General features: G+C 35.7%; 2 protein-coding genes across 3 annotated transcripts in view; both read right to left on the bottom strand.

Moving 5' to 3' along the window:
• The window catches only part of LOC110025995 (protein GRIP), a 39,589-nt gene extending 26,454 nt beyond the window's left edge, over positions 1 to 13,135 (bottom strand). Inside the window, exons 1-8 of the mRNA XM_020726728.1 lie at positions 12,953 to 13,135; positions 11,760 to 12,276; positions 10,904 to 11,019; positions 10,600 to 10,769; positions 8,157 to 8,250; positions 6,157 to 6,243; positions 5,998 to 6,078; positions 5,453 to 5,572 (exon numbers count right to left, since the gene is read on the bottom strand). Of these exons, the coding sequence (XP_020582387.1) occupies positions 5,453 to 5,572; positions 5,998 to 6,078; positions 6,157 to 6,243; positions 8,157 to 8,250; positions 10,600 to 10,769; positions 10,904 to 11,019; positions 11,760 to 12,258 (1,167 nt within the window). The 5' untranslated portion in view covers positions 12,259 to 12,276; positions 12,953 to 13,135. The remainder of the gene's footprint in view (positions 1 to 5,452; positions 5,573 to 5,997; positions 6,079 to 6,156; positions 6,244 to 8,156; positions 8,251 to 10,599; positions 10,770 to 10,903; positions 11,020 to 11,759; positions 12,277 to 12,952) is intronic.
• A 2,008-nt stretch (positions 13,136 to 15,143) lies between these two features.
• LOC110017958 (uncharacterized protein At2g40430) overlaps positions 15,144 to 20,643 on the bottom strand; it is a 22,704-nt gene continuing 17,204 nt past the window's right edge. For both annotated transcript variants that reach the window (XM_020715142.1, XM_020715141.1), the window contains exons 7-12: positions 18,447 to 18,529; positions 17,015 to 17,134; positions 16,814 to 16,936; positions 15,710 to 15,776; positions 15,553 to 15,625; positions 15,144 to 15,457 (exon numbers count right to left, since the gene is read on the bottom strand). In XM_020715142.1, the coding sequence (XP_020570801.1) occupies positions 15,435 to 15,457; positions 15,553 to 15,625; positions 15,710 to 15,776; positions 16,814 to 16,936; positions 17,015 to 17,134; positions 18,447 to 18,529 (489 nt within the window). In that variant the 3' untranslated portion in view covers positions 15,144 to 15,434. The remainder of the gene's footprint in view (positions 15,458 to 15,552; positions 15,626 to 15,709; positions 15,777 to 16,813; positions 16,937 to 17,014; positions 17,135 to 18,446; positions 18,530 to 20,643) is intronic.

Consider the following 20,643-nt stretch of genomic DNA (forward strand, 5'->3'; position numbering starts at 1 on the left):
TTCCGGAATGTCTCATCTCGAAGGCAGCAAACCTCTATTACAAGTGGAGGATTTCTGGTTGCATATTTTCTATAGAAGGTTCTTAAACATGTCTTTGTGGATTTCTCATAAGCGGCATTATGTCCTTTCCTCCTAATCAGATTTCTGACAATTGTCTTCTCGGCGACATGGTTAGGGTTTTGGTTTTGGTTTGAATAGGTGGAAGAGGGTGTGTGTGATGATGTAGGGTGAGAAAGAAAAATTTTTTATAGTCTGTTTGGAAAATTTAGCAAGGGAGTGGGGGGTTTAGAAAATCATATGATAAGAATTGGGTTAGGCTCGTTTTGATACAAAATGATACCGCTGTTAACCAAACAATAATAGGAGAAGGAAATAATATTACAAAATTCAAAAAGGAAATTACAACCAGACAAACTGAAATAAGAAATAATAATAAACACGACACAACACGCGACTAGAGTGACTTTAAGGCGGTGGTGGTGGTTGTTAGAGGTCTGAAAAGGTGGTGGCAAGGTGGGAAAATGGGGCAAGGGGTGGATACAACAAGGAACCAGTAGGTGCTTGTTTTACTGGGCGGCAACAAGTCGGCAGGTGGGCTGGAAAGCGCACAACAAAGAACCAATAGGTAGTTGTGTTTCTGGGCAGTGCCAACAATGTTGGAGGATTGGACAGCGAGAAAATAGAAAGGAAGAAGGGGTTCTAAGCAGCAACAATGATGCAGTATGCATGGACTATAGGAAACAACAAGGAGATGGGAGTTCTGGTCGGATGTCTAGGGGCGGCGGTAGGTATTGTTGATTTTTTTTTTTTTTTTTTTGGGGGGGGGGAGGGACCGCTAGGCTGGAATGGATAGAGATCAACAAGAAGGACTTGGAGGAGCGCGGGGACAACAACTCCTCGCTATTCTGGTTGGTGGCAACAAGCAGAGAAAAGGATGACGGTGGCTGGAAGGTAGAAACTACATGAATAAATAGCTTAGGCTGTTGTTTCGGGTGGCTTCAATAGTGAAGGGCAATGAGGAGCGAGATGAAGCGATGTGAGAACGATGCAGAACGGTTGGGGAAAGGATAAGCACCACCTTGGGAGTGAGATATGGCTGGAGCACCATTGAACCCTTGGATACAACCCTAGAAGGGAAAGCAAGCGATGTTGGTGGATCTCCCAAATAAACACACGCAAATACTGATAATCCAAACCCCAACACAACTCATATATAGGAATGAACTAGAAAGGAAGAATAAAAGGAAACATTTTGGAAATCAAAAAGAAATTAAAAAAAAAGGCGCTTCGATTCAATTTTGCTGAGCGTGCATGACCCGGACGTCACGCCTTGCGGTCACAGGATTGTGAGACCCATGCTCCCGAGTCAAGAACAATCTAGCAATATATGGGCACATATTTCCATTAAAAAATTCATGAATCCTTACCTTAACATTCATTCTATGGCTTGATTTGCCTCTTTCTAACCCGAACCTACACCGCAAACCTTGCAAGTCCTCATGACATTAATTAAATATAATAACTTTCAATTAAAAAAAGTATAATCTTTATTTCCTAAAGTTTAGTATGACTTAATATCATCTAATTAATTAAAGAAATATCTTATATACAATAAAACATAACCCTAACCTTATTGCCTCGGTTTGGTTTTCACTTAACCCACGTGAAACTCCTCTTTGTGCGATGCCACTACTTCCTTATTTTCTCATCCGTAAAGGGCGTGATGTAGCCCTCCTTTCCTTTCTTCCTTTGACCGCAGATAACATCAAACACAGTCGAGCAGCTCATGAGACTTCTCACCCGCAAGCAAGACTTCTTCCATTTCACTTAACCCACGTGAAACTCCTCTTTCTGCAATGCCACTACTTCCTTCTCTTCTCATCTGTAAAGGGCGTGAATGTAGCCCTCCTTTCCTTCCTTCCTTTGACCGCAGGTAACATCAAACACAGTCGAGCAACTCATGAGACCTCTCACCCGCAAGCAACACTTCTTCCATTTAGCTTCCTCTTGTGTGGAATCGTCCAAGCAACAAGTTCGACGCTATCTCAAGCATCGCCTTCCTCCTATGCACTCTCTGACATGGCAAAGCACAAGCTTGCACACGTCGTCAATCTTCTGGCCTTCGTATGCGTCGATCAGCTCCCCAGGTAAGCCGTTCACGATCGGAGTTGACGTCTACTGCCTTCAGCTTCATCCCTCGCAGGCGAGCATTCCACTTTCTTCTTATTCTTCCTTCTTCTCCCACTTTCGATCCCTGTGAATCTCCTTCCTTCTTCATAGGAAAGCATTCCTCTTTTTTCTTCTTCCTTCCTCTCTCCCTATCAATCTCTGTGAGTCTCCTTCCTTCTTCTCTGCCTCCCTTCTCGTTTTCTCTATTCGTTCACTTTGAACGGGACACTCTCCTTAAATGAAATTGTCGAGGCATTTCGTTCTTACCCAAAACAATTGTACTAATTGAAACTTCTAATATTAATAACGTTATTATTTTTCTTCCGATTATTACAGGAACTACATATAGTCAAGTATTCTTACGAGCCAAGACTCAAGCCATTAAATATGTAACCTGCTTCTCCACTTCTCTTACTCGACTAGATGCATCCAAATAAACAAGCTTGTTTGGAGGAATTAACTCTGGAATGAAATTTGTGGTATGAAGGACAACTCTCAGTGGCAACCACCAAAGAGGTAAACTGTCAGTCTAGATATCCAACGATTCCCTCAATAGTGGCTAATTTTTCTCGTATTAACTTATTGAACTTATTGCCTTCTAAAACAATCAATGTCAATCCAGGTGGAGTTTCTCTCATGGCTCGGATTGAATCACTAGTGTCTTCCTAGTCGACTGAAAGTTGAGACACCTTTTTGAAATTTTCATATGTTGTGTCAATGTTCATTTCTTCAATTGTTCCCTGTCCAATGAAAGAGATCCCTCTCCTATTTAAGAAATCAGATGATAAATGACCAACATCGTGACACTTAAAGCATTTACTGACAATGATGGATTTGGGAGCAATAGCGGAATCCAATTTTTCTCCACTTTGTACGGGTTTCTCCTCTTGTTGGGTCAACTTGGTGCTCTATTGGGTGCACCCTTGATGTCTGATATGATGGTTGAACACTATTTGGCGTGTAGTGTGCACTTACATTGTTGTGTTGTCTCTTCACTTTCAGGGTTAGGGTATGAACATCTTGTAACATCCAATAAGGCCACAGCTATACCACATTGCCATTGGACGATCTCAAACCCCTCAGATATCGAACTATAGTGTTCTCCTAAAGCTCTACTAAGTGTTGCTCAAACTCAGATGTATACTCCATTATTGAGAAATCTTATTACTGCAAGTGATAAAGTCTCAAGAACATATCATGCCTATAATGAATTGGTAGATATTTGTGTTGCATCTTTCATTTCATCTTGAACCACATAGTAATCTTATTTTTCCCTTTTTTGTTGTTGAAGACGCTTTAGAATCTCCCACCACAAAGATTGACTCTTTTTTAACTTAATATCAACTACTTTAACATTTTATTTGGTGGAACATCTTCGTACTCAAATATCCAACTACTTGGAGCCACTCAATGAACTGGTTCAGTTTCAAACGTCCTTCAAAATCCAACAAGTCAATCTCCACTCCAAAATCTTGAATTCTCTGATTATTCATGTTAAAGGGCATTGGTTCTTCATCATTGAGAATTGATTGATGGAAGTATTCACTTCCTTTTTCTCGATTTGCAGAGTTATTGTTATGGCTACGAGTAATCACACCGGATTATCTCCACTCAAAGGCGGTAAGTCTATGTTGTATTTGGAGGATTTCACACCACATATCTTTTGTCGTACACCCATGAACACCTCTTTGCAGATTTCTAGTAGGAGGCATTGTGTCATTTACTCTCAATCAAGGTTTCAGACGAATGTAGGATTGCAAATCAAGGTTGGTTGGGGGCTTAGGTTTTGGTGGTGGGTGTTAGGGTGAAATTTTATTAGAGATAGGAAAGTTGGATTTTGAACATTCTAAGTTTAGGGCTATAAATCAAGGTAGGGGTGGTTAGGGTATTAAGTTGGTCAATGGTTGAAGTTATGTGGAATTTTGGGTAGGAGTTGAAACGATAAATCCCTAAACTTTTAGAGTTTGTCATGCTATAATACCAGATAATACTATTCTAGGACTCCTAGAAGGTGTTTGGGAAGTAAATTTAGCGAGAAGGTGGTTGTAGAATAACAAGGAAACGATAATATGTGACATCGACGGTGTTTGAAAAGATATGAGTAACAGAATCTCCTATGGACCGCATATTTAACATCAATCAACGACTGTTCCAACTGAAAATCAGCAGTCGAATTGCAAAATAGTGTGGTCCAGAAGTCGAGGAGGTTCCACCACCTGTTCCTAAGCAAGATACAGATACATGACTTGCAAAAGAAAGAGGATACAATACTCCAAAGAGCATAAAAAAGGGAATACAATCTCCATAACTACAATACATAAAACCAAAGTTAGTTGCCTCGAAATAGAAAAATACAAAATATATAAAAGTTCCTTGATTGAAAATAACCATTTTGAAATAGAGAAATAGAAAAAAATCAAACAAAAGGAAGAAAATCGGGTTGGAATAGGAAACTAGGCGGGCCCTATTGGATAACCCGCGATCGAGGGATTTTCTGCAATCCTGTGGAATCCTGCATCTCAGGATCGATTCTAGGATCCATGCGAAACCCCTCGATCCACGGCAAATCCAGCATGCCGGTGGTGAAGCTCCTACATCATTATCACTAGGGGAGAAATCAAGTGGTTTTTGAATCTCCGTGCTCCCTAATTACAACCTCTAACAAGTCCCAACAGTTTCAGTTTGAGTAGGCTAAAATAGACATATTGCCTAGGTAAAATGACATTTGCCATAATACATGACTCGTGCCCCCTTAGATTCTTAAAATTCATGGGTAGTGCAGCTATTAAGATCAATGCAATCAATTATGTTCCTTTCAAACTGGGTAACCCACCTCTCATTTTGTTTTAAGATTATTTTTGACACATTGTTACAAGCCGAAAGGACACATGCAGCAAGCAAGCAACAACAGCAGGCCTTCACATCCAAAAATCAAAATATAGTTGCATAATATAATGGAACTTCGAAACATGATTTTCTAATTCCAAACATAATGCATGCAGTAGGTGGCAATTGAACAATATACGTTCCTCAGCCAGACAAAACCATAAAAAATCTTTCTCGTACAACAAAGAAAAGAGGGAAGTTTAACTATGCCTCATTAGAGAATAGAAATTAAAAAAGAAAGTGTAAGCAACTTACAAAATATTAGAGGTAAATACTGATTAATTCAAAACTCTTATATGATTTACAAATATAAAAAGTAGAACGACAATTCAAATTCACTTGCAGGAAAAGCCATCTTAGAATAAAGAAAGAAGGAAAGAAAATTCTGAAATCATACATGCTTATCTTTGAGTTGAACAAGCTCCCCTTTTGCCTCCTCCAAGGCAGCTCCAAGACATGCAGCTTCATCAGATGAAGCAGCTTCCATCTCCGAAATTTTTGAATCTTTCTCTTTCCCCTTAAAAAATAATTAAATTCAATATCAAGGCCATCAATCCAAGCATTAGCCTATTTCAAGAAAATTAGAATGACCATAGAGCTGAAACAATCTGCATAATAAAAGACAAATTTGCTTTGCACTCATGTCCCCAGCAATATACTGAATGACAAAATTAACACCAATAACATCATATGCAGAACACTTCTATACTGCACAAAATGTGAACAATTAATTGCCGTTTTAGATGGATGGTCGGATGCATGCCTAATGTTTTTCAAAAGAATCTGTAAATTAGTTGCAGCATTCAAAATAGTTGATCTGCATACAAAGTTGAGATATACATTCATAACATATTTGAATATGTTTTAAGCGCTGAGTGAGGGGAAAAAACCCAGATACAAGAATAAACCATAAAACCATACACATTGTAAATTTTAATTTACCTGGAGGGAAGCTATTGTTTCAGCTGTTTTGCTTCTTTCAATTAGAGCATCAGCTAGTTGTGCTTCTAGGCCTCCTACTTGCTAAAGAGAATAGTAACAGGAAAATAAATAAACAAGAAAAAAAAAATCTAAAACTTAGATATTAAATCAAAAATAAACCTTCTGGTGTTTAGCAGAGAGATCCAAAATCAACAATTGTTGTTTTTCCTCTAAGGCTTGCAATGCTCTCTGAGTTTCTGCAAGAGCCTGTCAGAAAGCTTACCCGATAGATTACATAAAACAGCTTGTCATATGTGATTGTTAATCCACCAAGTACATTATGACACATAAAACATAGAAAAAAAAATACTCCAAAAATATAGAGGACTTTCTACCAAATTTTAAAATTTGGAAATGCAAATACTTAAAACTAATGAAGTACATGCATTGAATATAGCAACTCAGCCCACAGCATGTGAGGTATTTTCTGCATTGACCAAACTCATCACACACGAGGTCGAAACTCAATGGTTTTTACCCAAACAACTTGCTAAAAGGCCACCCATCCCGAGAGTATTCTATCACAAGCAAGCTTAAATATGAGGTTCCAAATGAACTCGCATTACACCAAATGCAAAAGATGTCTGGTATATTCGAGTCGAACCATTTATCATATAACCTAGTAATATATCCTCCTTTTTTGATGTGGAAATTAGTTTATCATCCCCAGTTTCTCCTAAAAGTATGTCATCCAAAAAGCCTTTAAGTGGTTCGTCCTTGTATGGGCCTCTGACACTCTCTTCAGATCACCCTCTTCACATTCAAAAGGTCAAAAGCTTACCAGCTCCCACTTGGTTCATACTTGAATCACATATCGTACTACAGAAGTACTAGCTCGAATGCCAATTCAAACCCAACCTATACTATGTAAAGAAATGATTGCTTTGACCTAACCCATCCATATTAGGCTGAACTTTACTACTCCATCCTTACTAGTATAACTTTTCAGGAGATTACTAATCCCAATAGTGCTCTATCACAACCAGGTTAAATTATGGAGTACCCAAATAAACTGCATGCGTTACAGCAAAAGGATTAAACTTAACCCTTTACTTATTATAAGCCAATAAGCCCCTCTTTGCTCATGGAATTGAGTTCTTTCTGGTCTCCATTTTCTTCTATAGAGTATTTCTATCTTATAAACCTAATAGGAGCCACTCCTTCAGCAGGCCTCTGCCCAAGGAATTACTCTCTCCCCTCTTTGGTCTGCTCTCTTCTAATCTGAGATGCCACATTGAATGGGAAACGAAAGAGCATAATAGAAAACTATTGAAAAAACAACAATATTTCTAAGGAAAAAAATTATGCTTAAGCATTCTGAAAAGAATCCCAGCTATGGTAATCGGTAAAATTCAACAGCAAAACATATGGACACTTTAATAAATGAAAGCATTATATGTACTTGATCATGCACGACAGTAGGAAAATATCTATTTAAATAAAGTCTAAAAACGTACTCTAATTTAACTCTTAAAAAAATGAATACTGTTCAACAATAAGAAATTGAAATCTAATAAAATATTGTCAGATTCATTAGTCATTAATTAACTAACTGCTGATCTCCAATAGGTCAACCGGTCATTACCTTAATCTCCGACAAGGAGATATGGGGTCAAAACCTTGAAAGAAAAGAAATGAAAAAAAAAAGGCCAATAAGCGGGTGGTTTTCTGAGAGTTGTACTGTGGTAGAAAATACACAAATAAAATTTAGAATAAAGCATCGTACACATTAGAAAACTGTGAACTTCATTATTTTAGACTGTATATTGCTAATCAGAAATACAAATTCTAATTACAAAAATCACTTCCAAACGCTCATTCTTTCCCATTTTTTTCTCTATTTAACAAGCATTCAATTAGATAGATTTTTTTTTTCCAAAAATGATAGCATAAAAGAAATTGATTTAGACATCCACATAGACCTGACAACATACACTCACATCTTCAAAGGTAAGTATGAATTGTATATACATAACCACACAAGTTTTGATGAAGCTATGCAAAGCATATATGTGACAATAGCAAAAGGAAAAAGAAATGAATCTCATATTAAAAGTTCTGTGCGACCTATCCCTAATAAAAAATAATAGGGTAGAATTCGTCATAAATTACTAGCACACCTGCTCTTTATCCAAGAGAGATTGCTGCAGACCCTCTAAAGTGCTTTCCTTAGCTTCTAACGAGCGAAGCAATTCATCAACATTGTCTCTAAGTCTGCAAATGGTTCACATCAATGAAACCATGAGTTATCATCATGGAAATCATTAGCCTTATCCCAACTACTTGGGATCAAATTTGGATTTATCTTCATATCTTTTGCCTTGGACTCTAAGATTGGCTGTCAACCGAACATCCAACCTCAGCCAAAGGAAAAATACATAAAGAAAACCAAAAAAAAAAAATGATAAAGAGCAAACATGAGAAAGGTGCAGCCATGCACTTCACCAAGAGCAATAAAGAACAAGCATCGCTGTAATCACCCGGGATAAGCGAAGATAAGAAAAAAAGATGCAAAAACTTCTAATTTTAACAAATAGAAGAAAAAATTACTAGCAAGCAACATTTCTTAAAATTTTTGGGTCTACCATTTGTAAATCTATCATTCATGCCATGAAAATAATATGAAAAAATGGAGGATTAATATACAAATGCATCAATATTAATTGCTCCAAATTCTTTTAAGAATCCTGATGGGAATCGTACTATTAAGGACTGTCTTCAAGGAATTCCTAGTAAGACATAACAGAAACCAAATACGCTGCATTTCATAAATCACACTAAAACAAAGACAAGTTTTATCCTGGAAGCCCATTCTCATCATGATCAAATCAGCTTCCCCAATGGATCCCAATTTCTTAGAACAGTGTTTGCCAACCACAGTAAATTATCAAAGTGGCTCATAGATCCCGCTACCAAGATTTGACAATGTAACCACCAGTGAGGCAGCTCTAGACATGAAACTAGATAGAGCTTTTTTTACGTTCATAAACTTCATAGTTTCCTTCAAGTTGTTGACTTTGCAATAGCCGTCAGTTCATCTCTCCACCAGAAAAATTTGAAATTGTAGTTTTTTTTTTAATTATGCAGTGAAAGCAGCCATCAAAACACCCTTCATACCATTTTAAGGATTCAAAGCATGATGAAACTAGGAATTGATCATCTCAAGTCCCGTGTCAAGAAAATATTTAGGAGCATTTTACATACATAGAACACAATTCTTAAGTATTTACATGTCTCATGGCTACACCTTAATATTTACACACACAGCTCAAATTTTTAATATAAAATTAAAAAATAGTACTATTACCACATTTAAAAGTGAAATACACATTTTCATGCATGGATTGATGTGGCCATTTGTTCCCCCGCGAGACTGCACAAGATCTGTTCCGAAGGATCACGCGGGTGCGCAGTCCGAACAGTTTGATCCAAAGGAATTGGGGGAAATGGCCCTCCTGACTGCATGGGGTTGTCACCCACTCTGTGAGGACCACTCTATATCCTAAGTCTATAAGTATGTTATTTTCATGTTTTAGAATAGTTTTTCGTGTGTTTTGTATCAGGAGAGCCACCAACATCTCTTCTTCCCTTTGAAGGTTGTATCCTAGGATTTCAGGTGGTGATTCAGCTGTATCTTGGTCTCCAGGTGATGATTACCTTCCATATCCCCTTTCACATCCATCCCACATCGCTCCCAGCCGCCCTTGAACAACACCTATTTGTTGTTTTCGCTGAAGTTTCCCAATTCCAGCGGCGACAACTGTCCTCTTGTTGTCTGACAGTCCACCATAGCTGTCGTTGTCATTCCCTCTTCGCTACCGCTGCAATTCCAACCCTCCATATTGCTGCCATCACTATTCCAGCCATCCCAGCACCTTCCTCTACCTCCTCTCAAGCTTTCGTCTCATTGTCGCAGCCCCGTAAACCCCTCGCCTTCATGTCTATTGTTGTTCAGCAATCCCAGCATCTTCCTCAAGCCTTTTCAGCCATCTTGCATCGTTGTCGCAGCCCCGCTACTCCATTGTCTTGCTGCGCTACTGTTGTCCAGCCATCCTCGCCGCCGCAGCCCATCGCATTACCCTTTTGCTGCTGCCCCGCTATCCCACCTCTTAGGAGGCCCAAACCTTCGCCGATTACCACCACCATCCATAAATCTAGCCCTAGCTTGGGTTTGAGTTGTCAATTATTACAATACCAGTTTTCTACGAGTCGATTGTAATTTTCTATTTGAATTCAACAATAATATTTATCTTCTTATTGTTGTTTGGGTTAACTCTGGTATCATGGGTTTAGAGCGCCAAAGTGATATGCACGTAAATATGAAAGTTTAGATGTGAGATATGTAAATACAAAAGAATTGTGTGCTACATATGTAAATTTCCGAAATATTTATTCAGCATTCATGTATTTGAACATTCAATATGTTCCCTAAACCCTCAGCTCCCATGGACTGGGTTCAATCATAGGAATTTTCTCATATCAAGTGAAGTTTTGATGAAATTTGCAGCACAGAGAGTTTAAGTGGAGATATTAGAAAACTATACAGCCTCAACAGGAGGTTACTTGTTATTCGTTGCACGTAATTGTTGCCTTTCAGCGTCCATTGAACGCAATGCTTCATTTGCTTGTTGGCGAGTCCGTTCCACTTCTTGCTGTGCTGCTATTTGCTGAGATGATGTTTGTTCAGCCTTCGCATTGATATCATGGAGACGAGCTTCAAGGTCATCTTTTTCCTAAGAATTGCATTGAATAATTAATGTTCAACAAAGGTTCGTGAAATATACAGAATGAGCACCATTTGAAAAGGAGAAAATGAATAACAAATTGAAATATCAAGCCATAAAAGAATCAAGCAAATAGCAATCACCTTTTGAAGTTCTTGAATTTTTTGCTTCGCGCGCTTGTGAAGCCTTCCAAATTTGGAATCTAGTTCAAAGTGCTTCTCATCACGTTCTTTTATTTCCCGTTCCATAAGTTGCTGAGCTACAAAAGTTGAACTACATGATGGCTTAAGATTTGAATGGTCGGAATTAAATATTCATAAAAAACATCTGATTTTCTCAAAATAGCTTGAATCAATGAGTTGAAAAAATTTCAATCATCTGATTAAAAAGCAACTAATATGGAAAGATACCCAGAAGAAGTTAATTTTGCAATTCCGAATCAACAATAAACATCCATTGATAAGCAAGAAAATCCTATTAAATGGTGAATTTTTTATGATAATCATAAAACAGCTAGGTCGTTCTCATGATTCTGAAAGCTTAGAAAAAGGTTAAGAGGTCAAATTTCATACTGAAACTACAATCTTATGATAAAAGAGTTTACACTAATTTTAATACAAGGAAAATTAGAGGATTTTACTATCAGAAAGGTGCTAATCACCACTTGAAGATTTCAAACAAGAATAGGAACTGCATTCAGAGATTCATATCCATCTATCAGATTTCATCGAGTGAGAGAAACGTTGAGGGTTAGCCATTTACCAGTCCAAAGTATAACCTTACTATCTTACCTTAGTATATTTTTTATAAATCAAACTAAAAATTGTGTATTTCCTTGCTGTGGTTATTAAAAAGAACAATACTACTTGACAAGTTCAACCAAGGCTGAATACAAAAAGTATCATCAAACAAATGATGTAACCACTTCTATGGAAAAAAAAACCAAACTTAAAATACAACTATAAAGACAAGAAGCATATAATTGAAAGGCCAGCTAACCTTCGATAAGTTTTAAGGAAAGCTCTTTAACTTTCCCATCAGCCTCAGAATACTCTGCCCTGAGATGTTCCAAAGCATTTTCTGCTGCCTTTTGTGTCTCTCTTTGCCCCTGAATTTCCTTGTTCAAGCTGTTTACCCTCTCTTGAAGGTGTCTAATTATCTTAGAAGCCTCTTCATCTTTACTTCCATTGTCTGGCTTAGCAACCTCAACAGATCTTAAGGCCTGAGATTTTGCGCCTTCTATCTGAGCTTTCAAATAATCATTTTGAAGACTCAACTCCATGACTATTTGTGTTAGTTGGTCATAGGTTCCCCCGTAGATTTCAATTCCATCATGAACATCATTATGCTTCCCAAAATTAACATCAGAACTATCCAACTCTGGGTTCCCATTAACAACTTGGTTTGATTTTGTTGCAGCATCTTCCCTTAGACCTTGTACTGATTCATCAAATCTCTCTTCATGATTTGAGATATCAGTCATTTCACCAGTTTCCATGTTGACTCAGGCAATGAACTATAAAAGGTAACAAATAAGCCAGATTAATTAAATATACATTAATCCAGCGCCATAATTACAGAATGCTACCACTTAATCACATTCCTGCGAGTAAGTTAAAAGCAAATAGTTTCAAAATTAAAGAAAATAATAACCATGAAACAATTAAAATCTCGATAACTGATAATGTCAGCCAGGGAATGTCCAACAAGACATCAAACATGTTACATAATTCACACAAAAACATAGTTTCAATTGCACTTTACAACGAATCACAAAACTCATTAGATTTTTGTCAATCATTAAATTCTTGCAGTTGCGTTTAAAAGTTATTTCAACTTCTCAAACATGAATCTTTCATTAGTCAAACAAAGTCAAGGCCGTGATTTCAATGTCTATAAATAGATGCAATCCTTTCTTCGTCGTAACACATGAAATCACAATCTCAAATTCACATTAAGGTAATTCTTCGCCGAATGAAAATAAACCAAATCCAGCTTCGCAGTCGAGCTCGGATTCCACGAGCAACCACATTATTCCAAAAATAGGGTTTGCTAGACATCATTGGAATGAAATTCAGACAGTAGATCAAAAATATCTATGAGCAACCCATTGGGTTTACAATCAAATGAGTGCGGATTAGAGGAAAGATACGAAGAAAGAAAGAGATGGAGAGATCTAAGTGGAAGTTTACCTGATTGACAAACCAAAGAGTGAGAGAGCGGCTGGGAGATTTACAAAACAAAGCTGCTCCCTCCAATGCCGGATCAGGAAACCGAGAACGAAAAGTCAGAACCTTCTACCATCTCTTGTACGAACAAGGAAGTGGATTCCCGAAGAAAAAATTGAACGGAAGAAGATTTGCATACATACTTCTTCGTTCTTTTATACATACATTAAAAAAAAAAAAAGACCACGACATATTCATTCCATTCCATGCTAATTAGCTCGGATGAGGTCAAATTCGAGATTATATATACACACACCTTATGTGAAATGTTGTATTTCACTTTTTAATAATTAAAATAGTAGAGCTTCTTATCTAAATATTACATTAGGACTCCGCACGTAAAGTTACGTGTGGAGTTCAATGAAATCACGCCACACACGTGAATGTGAGGAAAAAAAATCGTTCTGGTAATGTAGGGAATATTTCTCATGTGTTATTCAGATCTTATTGTGTGTTATTCAAGCGTTATTGATGTGTTATTGTGTTATTATAACACCAGGAATATTTCTAGAACACAATAACACATGGTTATTATAACACCAGGAATATTTCTAGAACACAATAACACATGAGTAACATACAATAGCACTTGAATAACACGGGGGGGAAATATTCTCCGGTGTTACCTGTGTTACCGGGAATATTCCCTTGTGACGTGATTTCATTGGATCTGCACGTAACTCTACGTGCGGAGTCCTGATGTAATATTTCCTCATTATATAAGGGTTGGTTGGTAATTGGTATAAATATAAAAAAGTAAGATTTATGTGTTTCATATGTAAATATACAAAATATGGGTGGTATATATGTAAATGTCCCCAAAAAAAAATCAAAAATAAAAAATGGCAGAAACCCAAACTTTTTGCTTTTGATATCTAAAAAAATATTAAATTTTTTTTAGGTTTACTATAATTTTTAAATAATTAATGAAATTTTATATAATATTAATTATTAAATAAATTTGATAAATTTAAAGCATATTCTGATAGGAAATTTATCAGAATATCTTAACCTTTTCTTCATTTTAGTTTAAATGAAGCCAGCAGTTTAAACTTTTCAATATTTCTATTTTTATGTTACTTCAATCAATTTTAATTTGAGTAATTGTGTGGCATCAAATAAATTTTATTTATAAAAATCATAAATATACTTCTGTTTATACAAATTAAAAATTACTAAATTTTGTTTTTAATTATTTATTAAATTAAATAATTAATGTTTACCGTGTGCAAGTTTATAAATTTATAAATTAATTTTAGGTTTACTAATATATATTTAATTACTTTAGTCATTATACCCTTCCAAAACATTTTTTATCCTGTAACTCCTATTTGATACTTTTTCATTAGAGCTCATATACGACAAGTTCAACCAAGTAAATACTGGGGGTTCTAAATTGGATTTATTTTGGGCCATGTGGTTAAGCAAAAGGATATTTACATTATAGCACAAAGTTCTTATATATTTACATATCTAACCTAGATTTTCATTTTTATGTGCATGGCACTCAAATCTTAATATTACATCAAAAATATCACTATCATTAACCTTTTTTTAAACTAAAAAATAACTATTAATGCATAACTTTATGAGGCCAAGAAGACAATAAATGTAAATATCAAATTTTAAACTTTAGATTTGTAAATAAATAAGAATGGCATGGTGTGCATATAAAATCCTATCTATAAATAACAATAATGGCCTCGGTCGGCAAGTCAAATTAAGGGGAAATTTTTTTGTCCAGACTCTGGACGTAGCTCTACGTGCGGACTCCAATAATATGTCGCCACATGTGCGACACTGCAAAAGTTATTGAAGAGAAACATTTATATTTCACTTTAATAACCCGAAATAACATCCGCGATCCCACTTAAATAACCTCGAAATAAAACCGCGGAAGTTATTTTGAAGTTATTTCCGGATTATTGAAGAGAAACTCATATATTTTACTTAAATGACCCCAAAATAACACCGCAGAGATTATTCTGGGGTTATTGAAAAGTTTGTGTTTTCACTTTAATACTTTTTTAGATGGGCTAATATCGAACACATGACGATATATTATTGAGAGTCCGCATGTAGAGCTACGCCCAGAGTCTGGATAGAAAATTTTTCCCAAATTAAGGGATGGAGAAGATGAAGAGATAAAATCTGTAATAACAATTCTCTACAATTCAACAAACAACTAAATTACAAAGCATTCCCAAGCAGTATAAAACAAATGCAGGAAATCTATCCTGCTACCATTAGTTCTTGAGTTCTGCAGCACATGGCTTTCCATGAAGAAAATAAAGCATCAGGAGAAAAACAGAAGATTATTGCTCCCAATCAACATCCATTAAAGCATTCGCCCCACAGATTGCTAGAAGCAGAAGCCTTCAGATCCGCCATGAAAACCAAGCACATTTCTCCATTGCATCTTCAGTAAAGAATCAAATAGTAAACTTCATCGTCTTCTTCTTCTCCGCCCTGTAAATGAAGAAAAAATCAGAACCAGAAATAAATCCATGGAAGCTTATCCTCTACTCTTATTTCAAACAGAGACTTCGAAGAGCTTCAGTTACCGTTAGCAGTTGGAACAAGCAAGCCTCGTTTCTCCAAGCTTTTGAAACGGTCCCTTGCAAGGGTGCAACAGCCCTTTAACAAATTAAGAAGAGATTATAAGTTTTAAAATTTATCACTTTGATTGGAAATTTCGAATCATACAAAGTTTAGGAGCACCTTCAGCTTTCTAATGGAGCCAGAAATTTCTTCAGTTAAAAGGACTTGCTTTGAAGCTGGTACAAATCTGAGAGTAAGGGTGGGAGTGTAAATTATATTACGCTTGTACTGGAAATTTGGTTGCTTGAAGATGGAATTTTTTTTTTCAATTCAAGTTCCACGAATTCTTTCAAAATATTTCAGAAGCGAAGGTTTCCCCAACTCAAAACAAGTGAAAAATGAATCCTTATTTTATAAAGGGGAATTTACAAACATACCGCACAATTCTTTACATATCTAACACCTAAACTTTCATATACAGGCATAACACTCAAATCTTTAACATCACATAAAAAATACCACCTTTACTAATTTATTTACGGTGAAATACACCTTTTAATGCATAGATGTACAATATCAGAGAGTTATAAAAGAAAACATTAAACTTTAAGTGTTAAATATGTAAATACATAAGAATTGAGTGGTAAATATGTGAATTTCCCTTTTAAAAAACATGTTTCTATCCACAAGCAACCAACTTTGAAACATCAGTTCCTCAGGCATTCAAAACTAGACGATTCATGTTAATTTGCAACTTTCTATTTATGACAACTCATTTCAGCAATTTCCACTTCATCAAATTCCAAAATGTTCTAAACGCAGCATGCTAGTTAATGAATTCTTTCTACTCCTATTTTGCAGAAATTTATGTAACTAAAAATAGTAAGATACAGTTGTAGCTGGATGATAAGTGAAGATTAGCTGACAATGGAAAATGTTCTGGTAAATGCTTGGAACTGAATGAATTTATACTAGGAGCATTTACATAGATAACACAAAATTACTATTTATTACATATACAACACATGAAACACTGATTTTTACATTTTTGACACTTAAATATTTAATAATAAAAAACACCACTATTATTAACTTTTTAAAAGTGAAAAATAACTTTTCATGCAAAGGTAAACTATCATAAATATAAAAATTAAAATTTGGTATTAGATATATAAATACACAATTATGCGGTATGCACATAAATCTTCCATTATACCAAGTGAAGTAGGTTCTAGGTCTCAAAAGTTATGAAAGTGATAATTTAGTAGAGAAATGGAGTTTTACTTGTGCTTTCCTAACCGAGGCGGTCGGACTTTAAGGTTTTCATGCTTCGCAATAACCCGCCTCAAATGCCTGCTATTCTTTTCCTCATCTTCTTTTGCTATTTCCTTGATTATATCCGATAAGCTATTCATGTTAAAAGTTAGAAACCTTACAAATATTTTCATATAAACACCAAGTTACAAGTATAGCCATGCTTCATACCAATCGATTTGCTTGGACATGTCGTCTCGCTTCTTAGCTTCGGCTTCAGCTTTCATATGCTTTTTAAGTTTGGCTCTTCGGTTCAACTCTACTCGAGTTACTTTCTTTGTTTTTGATTTTCTGCATCAACAAAAAAACAAAATATAAAACTAAAAAATTTCTTCAAAAGACGATTGTTAGAAACTATAATGAGTGAAGTGTCAAAATTGTCCCCTGATTATTTACATGGGGTCATTTTAGTACTAGGTTTTAAAAGTGCCTAATTAGTCCCTTCACTCTATTAACATGGGCTAAAATAATCCCCAAAGATAATTATTTTAGTGCTCATTAAAATAATCTAGGGACTAAATCAACATTTTTTTATTCTATGGGATTAAAATGGACCTCTAAAAAGAGTCGAGGAACTATTTTGAGATTTCTCATTTCAACATTCAAGTAAAAATGACAAGATTAAATGTCAAGAAGAAAAAGCAAATTTCAATCTCATGTTAACATTATCAGCACACAAAGCTAGCATATTGAATTTCATTGCTAGAAAGATTCATGGAATGATAGAACACAAAATCCATAATTTCATTTTATAATAAACCAAATTATTTTGAAATACAATTAAAATGCAATGAATTAAATTTACACTGTATTTGAAATACCCATGCATTTTGAGTACTCAAATACAAAAAACACCTAAGAAATAAATGTTTCCTAAGAACTTAACAACGGGCTCAGACATATAAATAGAAAAAAGAATTTGAAAAAGATCGGTGGATTTGAGAACCACTCTACCAAAATCAAATCACCCTAATACAACACTAAGGGCTTGTTTGAGATCACTTTTATTTTTGTTTTTGTTTTTATTTAGAAACATGTATGTTTGGTATTTTTTTTTTGCACGCTTTATTTTTAGTTTTCAAAAATAAATAAATTTGTTTTTAACTCATAATATCTAAATGTTGTTTTGAGTGTTTTAAAATCAATTATATTATAACATATCAAACATGTTTCATTTTAAGCAAAAACATAAAAAAAAAAAAACCAAAATCAAAATTGATTCCAAAAGGCCCCTCAAACAACATAGACCCACCCATAAGAACCATGTAAGAGTTGAGATGGGAAGGCAAGGACAGGAAGAAGAGAATATAGGAGAAAAAAATAACAATACAAAGTGTATCTAGAAAATATTTAACGTGTAATTTGATCTTTTTTAATTGATGTTTAGGTTGTGGCATGATACTACCACAATTTTTGCTTAAATATCAGGAACCAAAATAGAATGCAGTCCTAATTAACTCAGTCGCTTATAAAATGATAATATACTTTTTCCATGCCACATTTAATTCGATGGAATTTTTATGCTAATCACCACCAAAGTACAAAAGACAAAACAATCAAAATGCTGTGGTGGTTGCTATAAAAAAACTACAGGCCGGCAGACCTTCGTGCAAGAAGCTCATCATTAGCATTATCCTGATCTTCTGCATCGCTCTCGTTGTCATCATCTGCATCAAGAAAATATTTCTGTGCCAAAGAAAAACAAAAATCATGAGTACAGAAGAAAGCGCTAACCATATATTGTTATTGAAACCTGTGAAGACATGACAAAAAAATGTTTCACAACATCGAATGTCTTGTTTAATTTTATTTTCTGTTTTGTTTTTATTTTTGTTGTTGTTTTGTTTTAAGAACATATATGTTTCACGTAATTCTTACCTATTGTTTTTTTTCCCAAACAAATTTACTTACTTTTTAAAACACATTTTAATTTTTTTAAGTGATTTTGAATACAGCAAAAATATATTTTCAACATGCCAAATATGTTTTGTTTCAAATCAAAGCATAAAGAAAAAAAATGAAAAGAAAATATCAAAAATAAATAACAGAAATAATCTCAGAAAGCCCCTAAGCAAATGGGTGGTATATGAAAATTTTGATTAATAAGCGATTTTAAAGCTCATTTGAAATAACGAATGGAATAAAAGCTCGTGGATTTGACTGAAAAGACATTCATGGCATGCAAACTTAAAGAGCTCTGTTTAAGCCCAGTTAGCCTCAGCCCTATACCTATTATTTTAAGCTTTCTAAATAAGAAAACCAACTAAATGCATAAAGCCACAACATTTGACTTATGGACTGTTTGGTTAACAGGTTTTTCGGTGTACAGTAAATCAATTGCATGAATTTTAGAAAATATAATGTTTGGTCTACAGTAAAATAAATACGTTGTGAATTTATGGTGCACTTTCACTCTACGATAAAAGGGTTTTCGCGTGTAAAATAAATTTACTCAAATTGAGCGAAAATAAAGTACAATGCGCTGCCTTTTTCATTTTGTGGGTGAAGCTCCACTCGCTCCAGTGAGAAACATCCTCCAACTCCAGCGAAAAATTTTCAAGAGCACAAGTTCAAAGGCTCTTGTCCAACTATGTGCAAGCTCTGAAGCCTCCGGCCCAACCTATATTCGAATGATCTCCTCTTGTGCTTTGGCTTGTCTCTGCCTCTACCCTGCCTCCAAGCCAAAGGAGCTCGGCCCAGGCTATGGTTCTCCTTCAACTCTGCTCTACCTCGGCCATGACACCATCTAGGGCATCGGCTCTATTTCGGACAAGGTTGTTTCTGTCAAGGCTCCTCTTTCACTCCCTCGTCCTTGCGCTCCTTAATTCGTCTCCGCTCATCCTCCTCTCCTCTTCCTTGCCCGACGCTCCAAGAATTGTTGGTTGTTTCAAGCCTAGGCGACTCTTAAGTTCCCTCATGGTTGTGGCAAGCTTAGTGTCCTCTGCAAATCGCATGGGACATGGCTTCTCATGATCTATCAGTGAGTTCACATGTAAACACCGTTAAGTACTCCAAGGCTATAGCCATCACCGATCAGGCCACTGTGCTTGTATAGGATGGAGTTTCGGTCATCTGTCTCGCTGCCGATAAGCCCAATTTTGACACCCTTGTTGTCATTGCTAACGTAGATCTCATATCTCACATTAGTCATGGTTAATGATATTTGGTTTCAACTAATTTGAGATTGGTTTTAGGTTAGTATAAATGTAATTCGTGAGGGCTACACGAGGTATACTCCAAATGTTGGGACTCTAGAGCTCAGGAAAGCTATTTGTCGTAAGCTGGAAGGTGTGATTGGATAATGTTAACTAGCAGTATGTTCCTATACTGTCATAGAGTTAAATTCACCATATTTCTCATCATAATGTAATAAAAACCTTGCTAGAGAGGATCCTCATCTATGTTTCATTACAGTTGCTCTCAAATGAACATCATGTACTGCTTCAATTGCTAATGACTATCAGTTACTGTCGGCGTTTAAAAGGGGGAAGTTGCGTTTGGGGGTCGCCCGTAAGAAGCTGTCGGCCGCCGGAATCGAAATCCCGTCGCCCGCTTCGGAAGGACTTTTTTTAATTTACATATATATATATATAATTTTAGAAAAATATGGAATCAAACTGACCTCATATTTTTCACAGTTTAAATGAAAGAGCGCTCTACCTCAAATCCTGTATCTATCCCGAGGGATAAACACAAGACTTGAGGGTGAGGCTCAATCAAATAAACTAAGAAAGATATGACATCCGTTTGGGTCTGCGAAACCATTTTATTTGCCGACAAGTTCCCCTATTTAATACAAA

The sequence above is a fragment of the Phalaenopsis equestris genome, unplaced genomic scaffold (assembly GCF_001263595.1).
Source record: "Phalaenopsis equestris unplaced genomic scaffold, ASM126359v1 Scaffold000002, whole genome shotgun sequence".
NCBI lineage: Eukaryota > Viridiplantae > Streptophyta > Magnoliopsida > Asparagales > Orchidaceae > Phalaenopsis > Phalaenopsis equestris.